Source organism: Halichoerus grypus, chromosome 3, assembly GCF_964656455.1.
Source record: "Halichoerus grypus chromosome 3, mHalGry1.hap1.1, whole genome shotgun sequence".
Taxonomy (NCBI): domain Eukaryota; kingdom Metazoa; phylum Chordata; class Mammalia; order Carnivora; family Phocidae; genus Halichoerus; species Halichoerus grypus.
This window is the reverse complement of record NC_135714.1, coordinates 157361493-157385949: the sequence shown is the minus strand read 5'-3', so window position 1 is coordinate 157385949 and position 24457 is coordinate 157361493. Positions and strand designations below refer to the sequence as shown.

At 42.1% G+C, this 24457-nt stretch overlaps 1 protein-coding gene across 2 annotated transcripts in view; it reads right to left on the bottom strand.

The window, feature by feature from the left end:
* Positions 1-24457, bottom strand: part of EBF2 (EBF transcription factor 2) — a 187161-nt gene that overhangs the window by 38920 nt on the left and 123784 nt on the right. For both annotated transcript variants that reach the window (XM_078069494.1, XM_078069495.1), the window contains 3 exons: positions 17369-17450; positions 2482-2599; positions 841-971 (listed from right to left, as the gene is read on the bottom strand). In XM_078069494.1, the coding sequence (XP_077925620.1) occupies positions 841-971; positions 2482-2599; positions 17369-17450 (331 nt within the window). The remainder of the gene's footprint in view (positions 1-840; positions 972-2481; positions 2600-17368; positions 17451-24457) is intronic.

The following is a 24457-nucleotide window of genomic DNA, read 5'->3' as shown; positions in this document are numbered from 1 at the left end:
CAAGGCTATGGAGGACCGGAGCATCTCCTGCGATGACCCCCCAAGGGCCCCAAACTCTCCAAACACCCTGTCCCTCTATCTCACATGTTTCTCCCTCCCACCCTGGAATTTCCTCACAACTTAACCTGTCTAGATCCTCACCTTCCCACCAGCCCAGCTCAAGACTCTCGCTGCCTCCAGGGCCCATCTTTGTATTCACTCCCTCCCTGCTTCCTACACTGCTACTCTCTCATGTAGTGACTTGGCAATTTCCACATCCAACCTAGCACCGTTACTTGTCTTTTTGTAACGTCTTGTTTTTCTCATTATGAAAGTAGAACATATCCACTTTAGAAAATTAGGAAATTATAAAAAAAATATGAGGAAAAATATTAGCCTTGTGTAACCCAGAGACGGCCACTGTTAATCTTTGGTGTGCTTCCAGAACTTTTCTATGGATGGCTGTTATATTATTAGATTTTATATCCATAGACACCATTATCCTGATTTTTTTTTCACTTGACATTATAGTGTAAATACAATCCCTTCTCCTGTGTCATTAGAATTTTTTCAAAACAAAATTTTTAATAGTGGAATTGAACCATTCTCCTATTATTCAATATTTAGGCTCTTTCTAATTTTTCACAATTATAAACAATGTTGCGATAAATATTTATCTTTTTAAGGGATCCATGCCTACAATAAATTGTGGTTTACATGTCTTTTAATCCTTGGTGCCTCGCTCACAGTAGGTAATCAGTAATGTGCATCCATGCTGCTGATGCTCCAGGAATCACATTTCCCCAAATAAAACTATCTTTGCACCAAAGAAAATCAGGGCAGCAAGTTGCCTTTGCCTACCTCACTCCATACAAGCATGGTCCCAAACACCACTTGGAGGCCATCAAAGAAGTTGTCTCCAATGATGATGACCATGGCTCCTCCTGTGGTCCAGCCTTCGCTTGGGCTAATGGCTTTGATGCAGGGGGTAGCTAAGAAGATAGAAAAGAAAATGTCAGGGCTGTCCTTTGATGGTCGAAATTTGGAGTTTGGGGGATTGGCTGCTCTCAAAAGCTGTTGGTTATTCCAGGTTCAAGTTGAGCTTTGCTGACTTGCCATCATTCCTTAATTGGTTGCTGGTTTTCACCAGGTCATTAAAGCCTAATGAGTTGACCACTATGTATGAAAACATGGAACACTTAGCTAATTGTGCAAAGGGTGGTTTTAAAACCCTGTTGTTTTTCCCCATATTTTTATAAGTTGATCACACTGGAAATGTGTAAATCCCTTTTCTCTCCCCACCTCCTCTGCCCCAAGATGTTAAGATTTACAAGGCCTGCTAATGTGCTAGAGAGAGAAGGAGAAAGTAAAATCTATCATAGTTGGGGTTTTTTTCAGCTCTATCAGGAGACAATTTCTAATCACTTTCCTAACTTTGTAGGACGGATTCCCGCCCCCCCTTCTTCCATATGTCCAAGGCCTCTGGACTTTACATCCCAACAGGAACCCAATATGGTTTTCAGGCCATAACTAAAGTCAATCCATCACTCCATTTCCAAAGTTGACAGGGTCAAAGGTGGAGGAGAACTTTGGCAGGACTCCAAAAACATGAGCCCCCTTTGAACAGCCAGTCAATCACATCCAATCAGTCAAAAGAAACTGGATGGGTTCCTAGTTCTGAACCCTGGGATTTTCTTCTCCCCTTTCAGTGCCCACTGTGGGAGAATTAACACCACTCCAAATTCTTTACTGATTCAATCATTTTCTTTCAGTTCATTAATTCCTATTTAAATTGATACAAGACACATTTTAAGGGCCAAGCTGGGGTGGGGGCTGGTGGGCACTATACAGCAAAACATCACACGAAAATAGTAGCTTAGGTTAGCCATTCACCTTATATTACAAAGTGCCTTACTATCCCAGTGAGTTGGGGAGTGTGAAAGATGGAATTTACTCAGGTATTTGTCAGTTATCTTCCTTGATATGCTTTAATTTTTTGGACAACTTGAGGTTGAACAGTTACCAGTATTTCTGACGACTTTAATGCACATGGAAAACTACCCAGAGCAGATCATGATTTCTTCTTGTCCAAGCAAACAAAAATCAATTAGTGTCAATTTCATTCTGCACATTGTTTTGTTTTGCCCACAATCTGTTTAAGGGCACATCTGACACTTATTCATACATGTCTGCACTGTAATGTTCCTGTTTAACTAAGATGTCATAGGCTTATGTTTGCCTCAAATGCCCGTCTAGCAAAAAGAAAAACACAAGACTAGATGGCAGAGGCGGTGGGGCACGGGGGCCTGAGTGCCGACCGGGAGGCGTGCGGGGTTGCAAGAGAACAGGCAGGAGTCAGTGTTTACAACTTCACTTAAAACCCGCATGATCTTGTGTATTTTCTCCACGCCTGCCCAGACATAAATTTAAAATTCAAACCAGGACAATGGCGGGGACCTTGATTTGTCTGTCGTTCTCAGCCCAGACGGCAGGCAACCCTACCTTCGGATGGGTCCAGCCTTCTTGCTCTCCGGCCATGCTTAGAGTTGTTATGAACAAACATGTTGTCAGAAACAGCCAGCACATGTCCATCCACGTTCACCGTTGTTGACAACACAACCTGCACATTTAAAGCAAAAGTGGGGGGGGGTGAGGGGGAAGTTAGTTGTACATTAAGTAGGAAAAGTCGCAGCCTACTGTTTTGCCAGACATCCCTATGGCTAATGAGAGACGGAACAGAGTCTTGGGCCAGGGCCATGCCCTCGGCCTCTCAGCAGGTCATCCTCCTGTGATTATGGCACAGCTTCCTGGAAAAAGAGGCCACCCTTCACTTGCATGTTGTTATGTATTTGTGCTCAAACCACGCCCCAGTGATGGAGTGGGGAAACTGGCCATCTGCCTGCTGGTTCTAAAAACCTTGTTCTCTCCTACAGGACCTGGACAGTCATTCCCAGCTGACCCCAGAGCTATGCTCACGCCAAGCAGCCAACTGTGTGCGCTCAGGAAGGTAAGGCCTCAACACCAGCTGGGAAGTCATCTCTCCCAGCTCAGGAATGGGTTCTCACACTTCTAACATCTGCTCAAGGAATGCTGGGCACAGAGATGCTGCCTGAGGGGCTGTTTGTGGGGTGTCCCCACCCGCTAGAGAGCCGTGGCAGAGGTGATCCAATTTCTGGCGAGGAGATGAAGTTGCTGGAATTCAGTGTTGAAAATGTAGGACATTTAGTCTCTAGGCAGAGGAAAGGGAAGAGATGGGTGTGGAACAGCGGAAGATCATGGATTGGGGGTCAGAGAGAACTAAGACCACCACACCTGCTGTCCCGCAACCTGGTAACCTGGTACAAATTACTTCACCTTTTCTAATCTCCGTTTTGCTCATCTGTAAAACACAAACAACAATGCCTATCTCAAGGGCTCAATAAATAAAGTAAGGATGAAATGAGGTATTACATGTAAAGGAGACCCTGGCGCATGCGACTGGGGGATGAGTTCCACCCTAACTGCCTCACCTCTGCCTTTTTTGGCCTGTCACTAGGATGGGTGACATTACTCACTGAGCCCCTCCCGTAGTGTAAGCTCTAAGGGAGGCTCTAGAAAGGCACACACATGGGCTGGCTACCAAAAGTTACAAAGTTGGGTCCCTACCCTCAAAGAGCTCTCTTTCGGGCTGGAGAAACATGGCTGACACATAAAAGAAAGAGCACACAAAACGAAATCAAGTTGAGTTCCATGTGCGTGCTGAGTTCCAAGAGGCAGAGGTCAGTGAAGGCCAGAGCAGTTGGGAAAGCGTAGCAGAGGTAGGTGGACTTGAGTGCACCCACCACCCACTTGACCCAAGAGGATGGGCCGTCCTAGACGTGAGTCTATTTGTCAGTTATGTATGCAATTTTTTTTGAGAAAATAACTTGTTATATACATATTCGTGCATATATACAGACCTCTGGAGGAAAGGCATTGACAGGCACGTAATGAGGAGCTGTATTTAAAAATGACTCTTCCTATCTACTCCCAAATTAGATTTGCTGATATTCTACTTATATTTTTTCTGCCACCCCTTCCTTCCTTATTAAATGAAGGGGGCGGGGGACCTTGGCCCTGCCTTATCTCTAATGTGAAGTAAGATTCACTAGAGGGCATTTAAAATTTTCTACTATGAATAATTTCAAGCAAACAAAGTGAACAAGATAGTATGATAAATCCTTCCTTTTTTTTTAGGTGAAGTTTATATCCATTGAAATGCACAAATCTTAGCTGCACAGTTTTGACAGATACATCCAGGTAACACAGACCATATCGGGGTATAGAACATTTCCATCTCCCCAGAAAGTTACCTTGTATCTTTCTCGGTCAATCCTCCCCTCCTACCTAACCCCCACCCCAAGGAAACCCTTCTGAATTTTTTTTTACCTTCAATGTAGTTTTAGATGGTAGCTTTTAATTTTTTTAATATATATATATTTTAATATAATAGGGGTTCAGGAGAACCCCTAAAAGCATGAGTCCCCAAAATATTTCACCTAACCTGGTCCCATGGGCATGACAGTACCATACAGGAATTTTCCATGGACATAAGTGGGTTTCAATCATTCATCCCAAAAACATTCACTGAGCTCCTGCTACATGTTGGGTATTAAATCAGGCCCTGGAGATTCAAAGACGACAGAATGGGTTCCTAGTCAGCTATGTGTCTCTCCCACACTTCAGTTCCTACTACAGGTACAGGGTCCCTGCCTCTCTGTGACATCAAAGGAACTTAAAGGAACCTCAGTTGTCGTTCAGAAAATGATTGTCAATAGCTCATATTTCAGGGATGCAGCCTGTCTAGCTCCGGATCTGTTTTCAATTGTCCCATGTCAACATGTTAGGAGTCTGGGGAAAATCCTTCCAGAAATTTCCTATTGTATGGTGGCCACCGTAAGATGTAGACATCCATCGCTCTCCACAAGTGCATGGAGGCACAAGTCCTTATCAGGGCAAGCACAAGATGGCATCATAGTCAAAGGAAGAGAGAAGCCAAGGCTCCTGGCATGGGGTTAAGATGAGCATGAAGGGGGCACCTGGGTGACTCAGTCGTTAAGCGTCTGCCTTCAGCTCAGGTCATGATCCCAGGGTCCTGGGATCAAGCCTCGCATCGGGCTCCCTGCTCCGCAGGAAGCCTGCTTCTCCATCTCCCACTCCCCCTGCTTGTGTTCCCTCTCTCGCTGTCTCTCTCTGTCAAATAAATAACTAAAATCTTAAAAAAAAAAAAAAAAAAAGATGAGCATGAAGGTTGAAAGCATTCACCTCTGCATATGATTACCCCCTGAAAATAATAGGAGAAGGTGGAGAAAAAAGAGGAATCAGGCCACTTTTATAAATTGTGTGTGTGAAAGGATTGACATAGCTGCCATCTCTGGAAAACTTAAAACAAGAGGGCGCTTCAGGCTTTAATTGCTAATGAGCTGTGCTAGGCACAGTGAGGGGAACTCCAGCCCGTCTGAGGATTATGTGGATATAGAGAGCATTCTCTCTGAGACCACTTTAATTCATTCCACAAGCTTCTTGTCATACTGTACTTTAGTGCTCCTCATGCATTCCTGCCACAAAATATGAGGCTTTCTCGAGCCAGCTGATTTCATCATTGTCCATTTGGGTGGAGTGAGATTCAGTTCCAAAGTGAACATTTCCCGAATGACATACCCTGATGGTTCAGATGCACTTCATTATTTTCTATTAACAATGGAAATAAATTTTAATCTCTTGCTGGCTAGCTCTGGCCTCTCATGACAGCAAGGGAATTAACCTGAATTATTTCAGTGTCTGCAAAATTTATTACAAGATTTTAAATTATGTCCAAATGTATGTGCGTGTGTGCGTATATATATAGATACAAGGCAAGTTCCCATTTTTAATATTCCAAATATCTTAGACTGTGGGTTATCTAGAAGAGTCTGTCAATTAAAATGAATTGGCAAAATGTAAAGAATTTAATCCTCTAGCTCCACCATGCAAAACCGGACATGTTTGCTGGTTGTTCTTATACATGCATGTGCACGCATGCGCGCACACACACACACACACACACACACACACACTCAAATATTGGCCTTTACATACATCCACTCTCCTTCTGGATGTAAATGAACTACATTATGGAGGTGAAGATACATTTGGTACATTCAAAGCTTTGAATTTAACTTCCTTCCCTGTTTTCTGATGAACGATGACAACACTGATATTATTCTATTCAGACAAGTTAAAGTTTCTGAATGTTTGGGGACTAAAGGAAGTGGAATGTGCATTCCAGCATCGTCTCACTCCCAGGCCTTCCCTTTCCACAAGCCAACTTCTTTCCCCTAGTGAGTATTTCCTGGGTCACGAAGGCTGACCTTTTCCATCTGGAATCAATCAGTCAACCCCTGACAACTTCCTGAAACACCTCACTCCATTTCCTGTTCTCCCCCCTTCTCTCTTTTCCCCTGGTTTGCTTCACTCTTCAAAACTGCAGGCCACAGCAGCTTAATGTTAGAGGGTCAGACACAGTTAGACTCCAAAACACTACACAAGGACACCTTTGACCTTCAAAAATCTTTACATCTTAGCTAAACAAATCAAGGTCAACATTTCTTACCATTACCTTGTTAACTATTTGTATGCATCTTTGCCAACGATCTTCTGATCATATAACCATCAATACCACTTGTTCTCCTGAGCTCATAAACTGATGTGTTTTCAAAGTAGCAAATTTAGTCTTGATAAAGGGTGTCGTTTTGGAGGTAGCCGAAACTAGAAGTCACGGGCCTTATAACAAACATACGGAGAATATGGCCGACAAAGGAACTTCTACGTCTCATCAGCGTCTCCTATCACCTAAACCTGATACCTGGTCTTTTCTAAAGCTGTCAGGCTCTCTTGGCACTGCCATTCTGCTGGCACGGCCCGAAAGAATGCCAATTAGGAATACAGATGTCCATAATTTGTGTGGGACGGACCCCCGGTTTTTGCTGCTGACACTGTGACAGCTTTCATTTGTTTCTCATAGTTGGTGTATCTGTATTTTAGCTCAAAACTCCAAAGGGAGAGCCTGCAGATCGGAAACCCAAGCTACTGTAGATTATAGCTCTCCTCGACTGAGACATTTCAACACAAAAGCAATAACCCATGATATTCATGCAAATATTATTTATGACATGGCACTTTAAAGACAAGATTCCAAGAAAGAGAAGTAAGGATCCATTGAAATTGCTTGCATTTTTTTTTTAAGCGGAAGCAGTTTTTCAATTTTTGCAATTCCTTCTTTTGCTTTGTGTGATCCCAAATTTTTAGTGAATTTACACACAGAGCAACTGTAGAGTGGCAGTGTAGGTTCTGGTGGGAATCATCCGATTAAATGGCAGTTTTAGCTACATGAAGAAAAATCTGTAGCTCCCCTTGAAAAATACAAGACAGTTTTAAGAACAAAATCTACAACTATGTTAGCAATCTGCTAAAAGTACTCAAGAAAATGGATTGACTTTCTCAAATTATTTTTTTTTCTTCTCATTATCTAAAAGTACTCCCATGTCCCTCACTCTAATAATTTATACAAAGCAGGAGCCGAGTTGTAAAGAGCTCTTTCCTGCCTATACAAGGCCACAGTGGGAGTTACTCTTTAGGTGGGCACATCCGTTAATCTGTACAACCAGGTTTCCAATAGAGGAACGGCTCCTTTGGTATCAGAATGATAGCATGCAGCATGGGAACCCTTACCAACCTGACTTATTCCCACCCGTGGGGCATTTTTATGTCTCACTCTGAAATGTCTTCGGCTTTGTTGGAACATCACACTTTTAATTTTTTTTTTTTTTTTTTAACATCACTCCTTGTCCAAGCTACAACTGTCTGGTTTGGTTGAGTTAAGTCAGAGGAATGACCAGCTTGGAGTCTACCCCCAGCCAGCCTTCCTCAGCTCACACCCAGGTGTTCCTACAAAGGCCTTATGTCTCACATAGAAGGGTAAAGGAAAAAGAGAAGTCAGAATGAAAAATGTGCTCTGCTCTTTGAAACAGATGAGAATCCTAGTGTCTGTAGTCACGGGAGAATAATTACACTGGGTTAGAAACCTCTCCATACGGATCAGAGTTCTTGCTTTGAAAACACACCAAATTCTACCATTTGTCGGACATATTTCCCTTCCATTTCAATGAGGGTCATGTACCTTCTAGCTGAACGTGCGGCCTTTGGTAGTTTAATCTCAGTAAAGCCTGGATGTGTAGCATTTAGGGCATACTCGAGGTGGAAGACTCTCTGATACCTACCCGCAAACATGCATCCACCAAGCTAAATAAAATGGTCTCGAAAATTCCTGTTATTTTGCCAAGTATGGAAAAAAAAATTCTTTATGACATTTTACATCTGGAAATGGAATTAAATTCAAGATGTGCTTTTCCCTTATAACTGTTCAGTTGCTATATATGTTATTTCAGCTTTCCCAAAGTGTAACTATTATGTGGGATTTTATTTTCCACCTGTGGTAGGAGGAAAGAGACATAGAGACCATTAAACGGACAGAGAAAAGCAAGACAGACTTCTGGTTGTGGTGGGCAACCAAGTCTGGAGCCCATATCATGAGGAAAAAATACTCCATTGGTGTTTTTATACACTGGCTAATTTTCACATTCGACAAGGGGACTCTGATGAAACAATTTTGTCTAAGCCTCCATTAATTCAACCCAGGCTAACAACAAACAATTGGCTACTGCAAATTGTTTCTCCCCACCACTTTATTCTTGGCACACATCGTATTTTCAAACCAGATTTAAAGCCTAGATTCTTCTTTGTTACTGGACTCCGGGGTCTCCAAAATTACCTTTAAACACCTACCCCACAAGTATGGATTTTGTCTTTTTTTTTTTTTAAAGGAATTCCCAGAATTCTTAGCCATCACTGTTGTTTCATATTCCCTAAGGCTAAATTTTCTGTTCGGTTAAGGATCAAGTGCCGAACGAGAGAACACAAAGTTGATTGCTGTTGAGACAGATGTGGGGCATTGTGGGGCAGCTCACACCAAGGGAGGAGGGACCGTGGCATTGATGACATAACTCCCGAGAAGACACTTTCTTAAGAAAGAAGACAGCCCTATGTTTCGATCAGTCAAAGGTGGTTTTTGACACTCCCTGTGACATTCCCAGTGACATGCTACTGCTACGTGCAATGGGGACTTACAGAAAACATTGTCATGACTTCAAGGAGCTGACCAGGGAGTTGAAGCATAACAAACACTACACATAATCAGAAAAGATGACTACATAGCCATGCATAAGTGAGGACTAAAATGTGTGGCCACCGTATACTCCAGGAGCCCAAAGGTGAGAAAAATGAACCTGAAATTAAGGCAGTGACCACCATTTTCATCAAGGAAATGAGATTTGAGAGAGGCCTTGAAGAGTTGAAAAAGTTTTGTTACACCGCTCGAGGTCACTGAAATCATTCTTCTGGCACTTAAAAAATAAAATCGAATTGGCATAAGTGTAGTAGTATGCTGAAGACCGTTTCTGCTGGCATATTTTGCAAATTTGGCTTAGGATGGCCATCTTTTAAGAGTTTGTCTTTAAAAAACCAGTTGAATGCGCACAAAAAATCAAGTGGCAATTTTTTTCAACCAGCCTTCATGTCATCAGGGAGCCTGCTTTACAACTAAATTTTTCCCATCTCAAAGGTCATAGACACTGGCTACATCTTTGCTACCTCATTTTATTCCATTGAACCCATTGCCTTTCCCATCTAGAACATATGCCAAATGGGATGGTTATAGTCAAGGGCGGTATTTTACGAGCAAACATTTTGAGAGCCACAGGGGAGCCTTGACATATTTGATGCAGTTCTTGACTTGGCTGGGCCATCCTCTTCCACCAAACTCTGCCCCCCAGGGACCTCATGAATCACCTGTCATTCATCAAAAAGCAGGAGCACGTAGTCCCCACAAGCAGCTATGTACTCTTATTGCAAAACTAAGAAAGCTTTGCTTTCCAGGAAGCTCTGCATCTGATTGTTCTGGAATGTGTTTGGAGGTAGGTTTTGGCGCCCAAATTTGAGTCTCCTAAAATGTTTCAGCATTTAAGCTTTGTTTCCCCCTACCTGAAATCTGACATGCCCTTTCCCAAGAGTTACACAGGCAGCGACTTGCTATCCCTTCTCTCTCTTTTCTCCCATGAATAACTCAAAACACGTTCCCTATGTGGGTTGGTTAAAATTTTTATCACCCTGATTCTTGTCCCCATTTGAGATGCCAAAAGGCATGGAGTGGGGGTGGCAGGAGGGTATCCTGTGAGGAGAGAAAAGCCTGAAGTAACCCACAGAGAGCCTTCCCCACGCTTAAAGCACTGGACTGAGGGAAATATACTCAGACCCTCAGAGGGGTTTTTTTGTTTTTGTTTTTTTCCTGACTCCAAATAGATAATTATTATTTCTCAGAATATCTGGTTTGTTTTACCACCAGATAATGGACTCACCTGTTGATTAGAGAGGGCATAAGTCAAGTGATTTTCATTATGAGCTTTAAAACTGCTGCTCAGTAGCACAGAAACCTTCAAATGGTGCATGAGATCACAAAGCAGCTGGAGTAGCTCTAGAATTGAAAGATTTGAACTGAAGAAACCTGCAGGCAACTGGAGCTGTATTAAATTTTTACCATTTGGAGTTAATTTAAACTCTTGTTTCCCTCTTCAATGGGTGTGAGAGAAACATTCAACATTTTTTATTTAAGGAAAATAGATGGTGGTGCCATTAAAAAGTTTTATATAAGAACTAGGGGTTTAAGAAATCATAATGGTTTGTTGGATGGATCTTGGCCCTGTTCCAAGACATGAGTAGCCCTGCCCTTTGCTCCTGCATCATTCAGTCACACAGACTAGTGGCTAACGCCCAGCTGTGAGGACAGGGTGTCTTTGTCATCCACATTAATTTCCCCATTGTTCCTGTGCAGTGGCTGCATCCAGGCCCTAGGCCTCTCACATTATCGAGCTACCCAAGTGATGCCAGTTGGTGCTCACACAGCCTCACCTTTTTTCTTCATCCTGACAGAGATCTTTGCATCTTCCATTCCCCTCTGCCCGCCACCGTGCATTGCTCTCTCTTCCTCAGAGGTCTGACAGACCTGCTAGGTGTGTCCTCATAGGGCATAACCCTTTCCCTCACCCCTTCCAAGGCCCCTTAAGATCCCCTTCTGGCAGGCCCATCCTGAGGTCGTGTGAAGATCCCTATAAACAGAATTCAACTTAGCACTGATGTCCTCCCCAATCTGGCTCCCGAGATAACTTTTCTTTCATTGCAAATGTATGTATGTGCCCCTCCATATATCTTGACCTTTTATGTCTTGAGGCAACAGATGGCAAGACCTGTTTGGATATATTTCTCAGTACTTTCCCTAGAATAAGTGTATAAAAAATGATGATTGTGGTGGACCTAATCTAAAATGGAATAATTTAGGGGTGAACCTGAGACACACAAGAGCCACTCAGAAAAGTTCAGCAAATGGCTGTAAGAATCTTTATCCTAACTACATGAAAGCTGCAAGTTTATAAATGGAGGAGTTCATTTAAAATTATTCTAGGGTTAGAGATATGTCAAGGCACATGCTCCTAACTCCAGAATGACTAATGGGCAAGTTGGTGCTTACCCATACGATGGAAAATACCCCAGGCCTCTACAGTGATCATGCCTATTTAAAACAGAGTCCTCTTGAGGCAAGGGGAAATAACTGGCAACCAAGTCTTGAATGTTCTCAATATCAACTAAGTTAGTGATCTGCTGACATTAGTGTCCTGTTATAGCTGATACCGTGGACAACTTTGAAAACCATTGGGAAGAGCATCCACACTTACTATTATTATAATGGCTGGTATCCCTTAGATTCTACCTCAGCTGCCGTGACCACACCACTGAGTTTGGCAATCAGCACAAAGCCAACTGGCACCGTGCTGGGCCCTGTGCTTCCAGGCAGGTCACTTGAAGACCACAGAGAAGCAGAGCTAAGCTATGTGAATCACTCATTTGTCATATTCTCCTTATCTCCCCACTGGGAGCTAAGTCCCTCAAGGGCAGAGGATTGTATCTGTTTTGCTTGTTGATGTGTCTCTAGCACCTAGGGTAGTTCTTGGCACACAGACTGCCCTCAATAATAATTGGTGGGTGGATGAATAAATGAATGAGTGCATCTATGTTTTCACTGTGACTTGGAGCAGACCCAGTCAGCCTATCTCTGAGAATGAGTTGGCAACCGTCACCATAATTGTTACCAACTTCTGTGTTTTAGAATCTGATTGTGGGAAATGACAACATGTTTGACTTCTCCTTGTCTTGGCTTGATTTTCTTCTGGATTTTCCAACTGCCTGCCCTCTACCCACAATGTAGAGAAATAAAGAGTAGGGCTCATTATGTCTTAACAGCTTCAACTAGACATAAATTTCTTTCTTTTCCTTCACTAAGCTGTTAATCTGGGTGTTTCACCCAATTGTTCCATTTCAAGAAGGGCAGAAATGATTTTCTGCATGTATGGCCCATGGATTTAGATACTTGGGGACCACAGAAATCTTTTCTTTTTTCCCTTTCTTCCTTCCCTTTTTCCCTTCTCTCTCTTAGAAAATTTATTTAATAACAATTTATTGAGCTCTGCACAGTGGCTGGTATTATGCTAGGCATTGGGGAGAAATACAAAAATTAAAAAAAAAAAAAAAGATATCCATTACCCTGAAGCAGCACAGTCTCTTAGATGAACAATAATTGCAAGGCAATGTGATCGATTCATTTATTCATCCACCCACCAGATATTATTGAGGACAGTCTGTGTGCCAAGAACTATCCTAGGTGCTAGAGACACATCAACAAGCAAAACAGATACAATCCTCTGCCCTTGAGGGACTTAGCTCCCAGTGGGGAGATAAGGAGAATATGACAAATGAGTGTAGTAGCACTGTGTAGAGAATGGAATGATGGCACAGAAGAAGGAGCCAAGGAGTCTGTCAGGGAGAGTCAGAAAATGCCTCACAAAGGAGGTGCCATTCAGGTATAGTCTTGAAGCACGAGTAGAAGTCACAAATTGGAGAGGGGCGAAGGGTTCTTAGGTAGAGGGGCAAACATGTGGAAAGGTTCAAGTAATATTCCATATAATAGAAATCAGTGAGGTATGCCAAGTGAGTGGTGGGTATATGGAAACATCAGGGGATGTGCCTGGTACAAAGATACTAATCAGCCATGCCTTTCGAAATCTGAGTTTTAGGACTAGACAAGGAAGGAGTAGAAGCAGGGACCTACTGCAGTTGTGCTCAGGAGAAGAGATAGATTTAGCAGATACTTAGGAGGAGGAAGTGACGCTTCACCAATAAATGAGGAAGGCACGGATCCAGAGAGTAAGTATCAAATTCTGTTGTGAACATGTGCTCATTAGTAAGCCAAAGGAAGACGCCCAGGAAGAAGGAAGACGCCCAGGAAGAAGGTAGAGTGGGATTTCTGCAGCTCCAGAGAAGGGTGCGTCTGAGGATATGGATCCAGGAGTCACCTGGAACAGATGGCATTTATAAGGAAGTGGGAAGATTATCAAGGAACTCCCAAGGGGACAGGTCCTTTTTGTAAGGGTTAAATTACACGGAGGATGCCCATTCGGTAGATGAATTTCATTTCTTTAGGTCAGGGGACCATGGGACCCTAAGAGATGTGGGAACCCCTGACATTTTAAGCAAAACTTGGTTTAAATGTAGGTTTTTGTGGCAAAAGAATCTATACCTTTTACCAAATTCTCAAAAGGATCTGAGCCGAAAAAGGATTAAAACCTATTGTGTTTTGATAAATAGACATATGTATTTATATATGTCTGAGATACTTGGAACTTGAACTGAATTAAAGAGAGGTTTGTTTCAGGCTAGAAAAAAAATTTGATGTAATGATATTGTTCTCATTTGGTCATTTTGGGAAAAAGAATCCAAGTTCCACAACTGTTTTGGGGACAGGGGAAAGAAGAGAGGTGGGAGAGAAGACGGAGTATGGTTGGATTCATGATTTGGTAAGAAAAATTTCATATTTCTATTCTGTTCAGAGCAAATCTTTACAAAAGAATGCTTCAGATTAAATATGTTTAATCATAACAAAATGGAGGAACAAAGTAACTATCTATATGGTTTAAAAGTACTACCTTTTTCATTCTGAATAAGAAATGTAGTTCAGAAATTCCTAAGTTACCATTCCTTCAGATCCCCCCGACCCCCGCATGATTACCTACAATCTCTGGTTTGGTTTCATATTTTGAACTTTATCCAAGTCTCTCACTTGACCATTATAGCACATAGTCAAGGCTTTCTCCATAGTAGCCTTCTCCAGGTAGAGAGCGTTCATTGAAGGTTATACTCTTAATAGAATCTGAGCACAGTATAAAAATTATCAATTATTTTGTACATCAAAGGGCACTATCAAGAAAGTGAGATGACAGATATGGAATAGGAAAAAAATATTTGCAAATCACTTATCTGATAAGGAAGGGCCTGGTATCCCAAATATATATATAAAAAACTCTTACAACTCAACAATAAAAAGACACATAACCCAATTTAAAAGTGGACAAAGGATTCAAATAAACATTTCTCCAAAGAAGATATACAAATAAATGGCCTATAAGCACATTAAAAAAATGTTCCACGTCATGAAGGAAAGACAAATCAAAACCACAATGAGATACCACTTCACACTCTTAGGATGGCTAGAACTTAAAACAAAAACAAAAGACAAAAAAACCAGAAAATAACAAGTGCTGGCAAAGATATGGGGAAATTGGAACCTTCGTATATTACTGGTGGGGATAAAAAATGATGCAGCCACTGTGGAAAACAGTTTGGCAGTTCCTCAAAAAGCTAAAGATAGAGCTAACATATGACTCAGAAATTCTACTCTTAGGCATATACACAAGAGAATTGAAAACATATGTTCACACACCAAAAAACTTGTACACAAATATTCGTAGCAGCATTATTTATAAAAGCCTAAAAGAAACAACCCAAGTGTCCATCAACTGATGTATAGATAAACAAAATGTGGTACATTTTTACAATGGAATATTATTCAGCCATAAAAAGGAATGAAGTGCTCACACCTGCTACAACATGGATGAACCTGAAAACATGATGCTAAGTGAAAGAAATCGGACACAAAAAGCTACATGTTGTATGATTCCAATTACATGAAATGTCCCCAGTAGAAAAATCCATAGAGACAGAAAGTGGATTCGTGGTTGTCAGTGGGTGGGGAGAAAAGAGAATTGGGAGGTATGGGGTTTCATTTGGGGATGATGAAAATGTTCTGGAATTGTATAGTGGTGATGGTTGCACAACATTGTTAATATACTAAAGGCCACTGAGTTGCACAATTTAAAATGGTTAAAATGATGAATGATATGTTATATGAATTTATCTCAATAAAAAATACCCCCCAAATTGCCAATTAATTTTAGCTCTACCCCCAAAATAAGACAATTAGAACCCACAAACTTAAAAAAAAATTTCACTTTCTTTGCAGAAGTCAAATATTTTCACATTGGATGAGAACCTCCCATCATTTTGAGATCAGCAATATTTATTCTAACTCTGTTAAAAGCTCAGGCACACTGAAATCGTCACTTAGTAAATAACAGAAGAAGTAGAGGAAATACGAGCATGCATGTGCTTAGTGAGTACATTTCCAAAATCTGAGAAAAATAAAATGACAAGACATTCTGTTAAAAGCCTCTTGAAATTGATGAGAGCATTCTCAAATTTAAAACTCTTTGGAAGTGAAGGTAGAGAATAGGGGGATAGGAATCCGAACTGCCAACCCCTCTTCCTACCTCTGTTTCTTTGGGAAGTGAAAGCCAAGCTTTGGCCATCAAGGTTATTCTGGAATCCTTTTGAATCTCGTACTTTTTTGGACTGAAATTATTTACGTTTGCATTTGGAACACAAAACACCATCAACTTCCACCCCGCACAATGATCCTGCGTCATTCCCAAGAAATCTCATTTTATTTCTGCTTGTCTTCACACCATACAGCAGGGGAAACTGTATGACAGAGAGGAGGGGTTTGACTTTTTTAAGAGAGGCTGGTAATCGTGTTAAATAACTAACCAAAAATGTCCCAGTGCCAGCAAGACTGTTTGATGACCATGATGTGGTGGGGGGGGAGAGGGGGGGACAAGAATGTTTTGTGTTTTTTTTTTTTTTTGCAAAGTAGTTTTTTCACCTTGTGTGCGCCCACCTCCCCCCGTGAACTCCTGAAGTACTCTGTCCCTAAGCCCCAGAAGCTCTCCGGGTGGCTGGCAGGAGCAGCCCCGTTACTTGTGCAGTCCTGTGCCCAATGAGTATGTGTGACTCCGGTCTCTGAAATTACGAAGAATTTCAAAAAGTCAACAGCAAGGCATCCACTTAGCAGCTGTCCACGGTGCAAACTCGTGGTCTGGTGGAAGGGGTTTGACCAGACAGACCCTCCCGGTTCCTGGTTCCACCGAATCCTTCCTGCGATTCGAGGCGAGTTACAAAACCCCCAGAACCTCACTGTTCCCACCCAAAACACGAGTCTAATCATCCCCATCCCTCCCGTGGCTGCCAGACTTTTTTTTTTTTTAAAGTCTCAAGCCTGAATGCTATTGTTTAACATGTTTTCCATGTTTCTACGGGGAAGGGAGCGCTCTGTATTTAGGCGGGGTGTATGAATGGCAGGAAAGCCTTTTGGCGGATTAAATATGGGTCCTTCAAAGATTAAGGAAGGGGGCCAAGGGGGACTGCACTTCCTCTCATCTCCAACCTGACACACTTTGCCTCTCTCTGTGTTTTTATTAGCTCGTATCCTCAGTACATCAGTGGCAAGGGTGATGAAACCGGTGGCAGATTTAACTGCCCGGCAGCTGGGTCACTGTCCCGTGGGTCTTGTTGTCATGCTGCGATCTTAAAGTAACCACGGCTGTTTGGGCCGCTGCTTTCCCAGAGACTCCGAGAGAGACCACTGCATGGTTAATCGGTGGCAAAGGAAGGGAAGAGGCTATTGCTTGCAGAAAGCACAGAGAAGCTGCTTTGAAAAATCCCAAGGTGGCTGAATATCAAGAACACGGTTCCTGCTGTGGGCAGCTGTGTGTGTGAAGGGCAGCCTGCGGGCTGAAAATCAAATCTCCAGCCTGGGTTGGTGCCCCTCCCCTCGGGCCTTGGCAACAGAGGCGAGAGGCCTAAACACTACAAAATGCAGAAGCCCTCAATACTATCAGATGAGGGATATCATTTAGAGTCATCTTTATTGTTAGCAGCGTCCATGAATAATGTTTTCTAAGAAAAAAAAAGAAAAGAAAGGAAAAAAGAAAGAAAGTGCTAAAGAGAGAGAAAACAGAATGACTCACTTAACAGGGAAGAACTGCAGGCCCCTTACCTGAAACCTTCTCATGTCCCTCGGGTTTCCCGCTGTTTTCAAACAATTCTGATTGCACTTGAGGAAAAATTTTAGAAAGAATCTGTGAAGAGAAAGCAATGTGTTACATTTTGGAGTAAACATTTTTTAAGAGAAAATAGATCTGCATTATATTAGATTTGATTGGAAAGGGATTGTATTTCCCATCTGGGGAATTTCAGCCGGCCCTGCCTGGGAAGGAACACCGCTGACCCTTTGCAATTTGCAGATTCGGATGTTTGCGATTTGAGGATTGTGAAGCGGGTCACAAGCTGGGCTCTGGTTTGTATACCCACCCCCGAGTTGCAAGGACACTCTGTCTCCCAAAAATCAGACTTCCAAAGCAGCAGTGACTCCTGCCGTGTAAAAATGTCTTGCTCCAGGGTAAATAATGGCAAGACTTCACCCAGAATCCCAGGGTTTCTCACGCATGTGGCTTTCCCCTGGCCACACGCACCTCCGTGCTCACACACCTCACATGTGTACCCTCACACACAAAGGGCCCCTGGTCTTTTTAACCAATGTATATAAAATCAGAAAACAGTACGTTGCCATCCAAAGGCAGGACAGCCTGTGCAGGTACACACTGGGGTTTTTATGACTAATAACAAGTTGTGAATGTCCTCTCAGACCTTCTGTACATTACCCAGGAAAATACAAAGGCACCGAATCATGGTTTGAGGTTATCATTCATCATAAGGCATATTTTTAAGCCAGCCGTCTCTGAAATAAAACTATTTGTGCAATTTTAAAATTGGGCATCTTTAATCAGACAACTACATCAAACCAGAAAAATGGCAGAGGTGGCCTTTTCAGCCATTTACCTATTTTAATGTTTGGGATTTTGTTTCAAACCACAATAAGTTTTTCATTTAACTCACTTGCAGAGTCCTTTTCCTTAAAAAAAAAAAAAAGAAAAAATCCGGCTTTTGCAGTGTTAAAGTCCCAGGTGAGCTAGGCCTATTTCCCTTTCTGTTACTATGACAACGAAATTTTACCGCAGTCCCAAAGTCCCTCCAGAACTCTCACATCCATGCCTTGAATTAGAACTTTAAAGGAAAAGATATACATTTTTTCTCCAGGATTTACCAACAAAAATAAGTAGAAATCAACAATGCTTCCAAAAATTCTATTTTAAAGCAACGGCTGGTAAGATGCTCTCATGGTGACCTTCTATTTATTTTTATTTTTTTAAGAATCACACAAAAGAATTGGAGAGCGCTCCAGTTAATTGTATTTAGCACTTAAAGAAAAAAAAAATCTGATGGAAAGATAAACAGTAAGCGATCAAGGAAGAGAGAATGGGAACCGTGTTCTTCAAAATGGTTTCTGTATTTGAGGCTGTTTTACTCTAGATTTGCTAAAAATATTTGGCCAAGCGCTCCTGACCCCTATCTACGAATAAAGGTGGGCTGTGAATTGTGAATTTGGAAATAACAGCTAAAATTTTTTTCATGATGTTATAACATCTGCTTTTCACTTCTCTCTTTTCATGTTGGCTGGGCCGGGAGGTGAGGCAGGACTTCCTGTGCCATGAAGGTATCAGGGTCTTCACCCGAGCTCCCCGAGCTACCTCCGGAGTGACGGCGCAGAGAAACGCTCCACGCTGGGTTGTTTTTTTTTTTTTCCCTTTTGCTCTGCACTGCTTTATGCAGTGTTCAAATTCACAACCTGCCTTCGCTTCCTAACGTGCAGCGAAACGTCTGCCTGCCGGTAGCAATCAGAGGTTGATCAGAATGCAAACATTTTATTTTTGTAAGGGGCAATATTCTTGCCCTTGTACATTCACAGAAGAGGCAGCTACAGCCACTCACAACTCACGAAGATGCTCTCAGGATATGCTTAAAACTTGCTTTTTGCTCACTCGAGTCTCCTTCCAAACAATAGCCCCCCCTCCCACACCACATCTATCCTCCAGCACCCCCAAGCGTGATTTACACCTCTTCCCCTCCTAAAACCAAAGTGAGTGCTTTTTCTTACCAAGTCCTTGATTTGAGGAAAGTTTTGCTTGGACTGAGGTCCTTAGAACGCACTCCCGGTGGGTGATACTTTCCCTTACCTACCCAACCCTTTCTCTAAAATGTATCTGGCAAAAACATTAATGCTCACGAAGGCATTGTTATATGCATGGTGTGGTAGGTGGAAAAGTGCAGAAGAAATACATGTTTACAGGAAATCAAATTGATTTAGGGAAACAAGGGGCCTGCTGAAAGGCTCGATTCAGTTTCAATTAGGATGCTCATCAGTTCTTTGGGTGGAAAGTTTTGACTCTTTCCCTGGCCTGGGATCTGAGTCTGTAACCTGCCTAGTCCCTGCATACTAAGGATATAACCTTCTGTTCACAAAGGGGAACAGAGTGGGGGGGGGTGGGGGATATGCGGGGGGAGAGAGAGAGAGAAAAAATTCTCTTACGTTGTATAGTGCTTTCTAAAGGAAGGCATAACTTTCTAAATAGCTAGCTCCAAAAATTATGGCCTGGATATTTTATATGTGAACTTAAAAATTAATTTAAAGGAATCCTGGGGGTTTACTGCTATCTCCAATTTTTTCTCTTGCTTTTACTGCTGTCTTCTACCTCTCTCCCTTCCACCCCCCCTCCACCCACCATGCTCAGGGGCTTGATACAGAACCCTTTACTAACTATACCATCCATTAACCACAGGGTGACTTGCAGGGAACAAATCCCCTGGGTCTGGATCCCTCCGAAGCCAGAGCTGCCTGGAAAATGTCAGCGCTCTGCACTCAGAAACGGGAAACCCAAATGAATTGCAAGATTCAGACCAAATGTGCAGATTCTCATCAGGATGGAAGTTGTTATTTCCACTTTCTCCAAACAATGTTGACCACATAAATATTATAACCACTTAGTGCAGTACACTTTGCAAGGCTTCTGATCTCATTCCTTAGGATTGAACACCACCAACAACAGGATTATCCTTGTTCTCTAGATGCAGAGGAATAGAGAGGTGGGATCAAAATGTGAACTCAAGCCAGCACATTGCAACCTGGATCCTAGGTCAGCTGAGATGATGTAATGCACCAAATGGCATTTCTTCACTCCACAGATATTTATGACATGCTGACAGTATTCTAGTCTTGACCTGCGCCAACTATGTAACCAAGTTCGCTCACTTCTCTGGGCCTCAGTTTATTCAACTGGGTTTAACTGGCTTATCTCTAGGGTTCTTCCAATATTAATATTCTATGATGACGAAGAAAAGTATGTAGAGTTGAGAGCCCTCCAGAAATGGCTACACTGATGGAAGAAACCACTGAAGATAAAAAGACTATGATTTACTGCAGTCCAAGTGGGGTGTATGCAGGGTTTTCTGAGAGATAGGTCAAAGATAGTGGGGAAAAAATAAGCAGGGACAGCTGATTGGTGGACAGTGGGGCATCTTGGGTGATGCCTTGGTCAGAGCAGGCAGTTCCCCAGGCTTGACAGGCAAATTGTTGAACAACCATTGTCTTAGGCTCCCTTCCACATGCTTCTGAGGCAGGAGAAGGTGGCTCTGGAATATCACCTATCAGAGACATCTCTGTCCCTGCTCACTATCCTGTGTTGGTCCAGCAGCTGAAGGTTACAGGGGTCACAGAGGGAAGGGAAAGAAAGATTGCCAAGTGTCTACTCTGTGCCTTACCCTGAGGCTAGGTATAGGTGCTTCATATACAATGCGTCATTTTTTTCTTACAACTGTACGACTGATGAATCATTTCACAGCTAGAAAAAACAAAGTCACCAAAAATTGAAGAAATTTGCCCAAGATCACACAGATTGTAAATAGCAGAAACAAGGATTTGAACCTGGGTCTTTCTCACAGCAAGCTCCATCTGGCAGTCTATGCTTCCTGAACCAATTAGATTGTGATGACAGTTGCACAACTCTGTGAATATATTAAAAGCCACTGAACTGTACACACTAAATAAGTGACCTTTATAGTATGTAAATTATATCTCAATATAGCTGTTTTTAAAAATTCAGAAAATGGTCTGAAAGAAGAAAGAAAAGAAAAGGAAAGAAAGAAAGTAAGAAAGAAAGAAAAAAAGAAAGAAAGAAAGAAATAGAGAAGAGAAGAGGGGAGGGGAGGGGAAGGGAGGGGAGTGAAGGGAAGGGGAGGGGAGGGGAAGGAAAGAGAAGAAGAGAAGAGAAGAGAAGAGAAGAGAAGAGAAGAGAAAGAAGAGAAGAGAAGAGAAGATGGAGGGTGAGAAGGAGGGAGGGAGAGAGGGAGGAAAGGAAAAAAACAACATGAAGGATTCTGGTTTCTTGAAGAGTGAGAGGACTATAGCATCCCAAGAGGAAAACACTAGGTCAAAGATAGTTGCATGGAAATAAATGCCTACTAATGAAAATACTTGCTGAATTCATTTATTTACCCATTTGAGCAATTATGAAGTATACAGTACCCTCCACGAAGGTTCAGACACCATGGCAAATAAGATGGACCAAATCTTTGCCCTCATGGAACACACAACCAAACCATTCAAAATATGCTGTTTCAGATTCTGAGAGGAATCTGGAGACCCCTGAATATGGGTCTAAAATTACAGGGGACTGCCCAGCCACACAGAAATCTCTTTCTCTACCAATCTCTGGAATACTGGAACACACAGCACTGTTCAAGAGTAGAATGATAGTTCCTAGATGGGTCTAGATGTGTCCTGAGCCCTTCCCAAACAGAAACTGAGATTCAAACTAGTTGCACAAATAGGGTGCAAAGTCAAGGTCCAGAGGTGGGGACGTGGAGAGGGATTGTCTCTAAATCAAAGGAAGGGCAAATACTTAGTATTCATGCCAGATTCCAGAATTATAACCAATGATCTGATGAGTACAAAACCCAACATAATTTTGTCCAGATTTGTGGTAGAGGTCATTCAATTCATCTCTCATTTGAAAACCAAGATACAGTGCCTTCTAAAAAATTGCAATACAAAAAGTGTTGAGGAAAGCACTGTGGGAAGACAATGAAAGCTTTTTTCAAGAAAAAGATTAGACAGGGATGTGTATCAAAAGAATGTGAACTTAGCACTAGTAACAGCTACCATTAAGCAGAACCTTACTCTATGCCAAATAATATGTAAAATACCTTTCACTTTGAAACTTATTCCCTTAAAAAAATCTAATTCTGCCTACCCTAGGAATAATTTCTTCAATGCCATGGTCACATGTTACACACCATGAAGATGAGAACACCCGCGTGCTCTCCAAAAGCCAAGAGCAGGGGGTGCTATATCTGGTTCTCTCTCTCTCTCTGCTGTGATGGCCACATGAGCAGGCTGGCTCCCGGAAGTCCGAGCCATATGTAGACTCAATATAGCCTCACAAACCATGTAGGTGTTTAAAGGCCTAAGTCCATTGATTTTTGAGGAAGACACATTTTATCTGGATTAACTACTAACCCTCCTTTTCTAGAGTCCAATAAATTAAAATATAATTGCCTTCCACTGTTTGTGTGTGCTTCTGAAAAAAGGATAACTCCCTTGCCTTAAAACCCTCATAATACCATTTCTAAGAACGATCAAATTATCATCTCTAAAAACTATCCAGGATAGGCTGGATCATAAAATCATATTTGAAAGAAATGGGCAGCTGCCTCTCCTCTCCCAGGGCCCTGTCAAGCTTTATCCTATGGGGGACTAGGCAGAGTGAGGGGTCTCATGCAGGATGGATACACCTCTGGGGCCATTTTTTCATTCGGGATGGCCAACATGGCAGCTCACTCTGTTTTATAAGGTAGGAAACCCCCTATGTGCTGGGTTTCTACTTGAGACCAGTAAAAAACATGATGATAATGTTTCAGCTTTAATCTAGGTCTTAACTGTGATATCCTCTTTGAACCTTCCTACAACAGAAAGAATACATTTTCCTCTCCCAAAAGCCTCTAAGAGAATCCAAATCCAGGCAGCCAAAGTAAGGTGAAGGGCAGCAGTGGGCCCCATGCTTGGCTTGAAGATGACATGCCCTATTGATTGTTTAGATGTCAGCCCAAGTAAGAAAGGGCCCGAAGGTTTAAGGGCTTTGTGAAGACTCTCATTGAAGTCCACAAAAATTAAGAGACTCTGGGAGTTCAAACTCCCCATTGGTTCTCGCTACACCTTAAAAATTCAACAATGGGGCATCTGGGAATGTTTTGTACTTGGAATCTGCTTGGTAAGATGATGGCCAGCACAAAGTTCAAGAAGATCCATGGAAAGGGGAGATAATTTAAAAAATTTTTGACTGACTGGCTTTCTTAGGCTTCAATCAAATACTCATTTTTATAAGCTGATTTTCTATGTAATCCATTTATTTAAACAATCCCTTAAAATGTAAGTATAAATACAAGAACAGAGTAGGCACAGAGTCTTTAATCTCCACAGACATTCCTATGGAAGAGTTTTATGACCATTAAAGCTTATTCACTTGGACTATGTCAATGAAAGGCCATCTCAGATCCAAAAAATGTAAGTTTATAGAAAATTTTGAAGCACTAAATTTTCTTACTTACAGCTACACTCAACGTCTCTTACTCCCAATGGCTAAAAGACTAATTATGATGATGATTATAATAACAACAAAGAAATACCCCACCTTCATTGACGTCATATTATGTACCATGTATAATTTTGTTTAATCCACCCACCTCTGAGAGTAGGAGAATCAATGTCTCCATTTTATGGAGGAAATAAGCAAGACTCAGACAGGTTAGCTTCCTTGTCCAAGGTCAAACAGCTAATAAGTGGAAGAGCTAGGAGGGGAAGTCTGCTTTGTCTGATTCGTAGGAGAACATTGCTCTGGTGGGAGCTTGGCCACGCTTCTTTTGAAGGAAAAGGTAGGACACACTACTTGGGGAACTACGGCCTCATTGATCCACATGGGGGATCATGTCACGTCCTTCATCTTACACTCTGGAAATGAGAGTGAAATCATTCTTCATGTCACAAAACAAAACAAGCAATCAAACGAAAATGTCTATAATTCCTATCAGGGCCCACATTCTCTGAAAATTCGGTGGCTATTTTGGAGTGTGTGGAAGAAGGCAAACAAGTCTATCAGATACCGGAAAACAGGCCGTCTCAAGAACCCATCTGCTC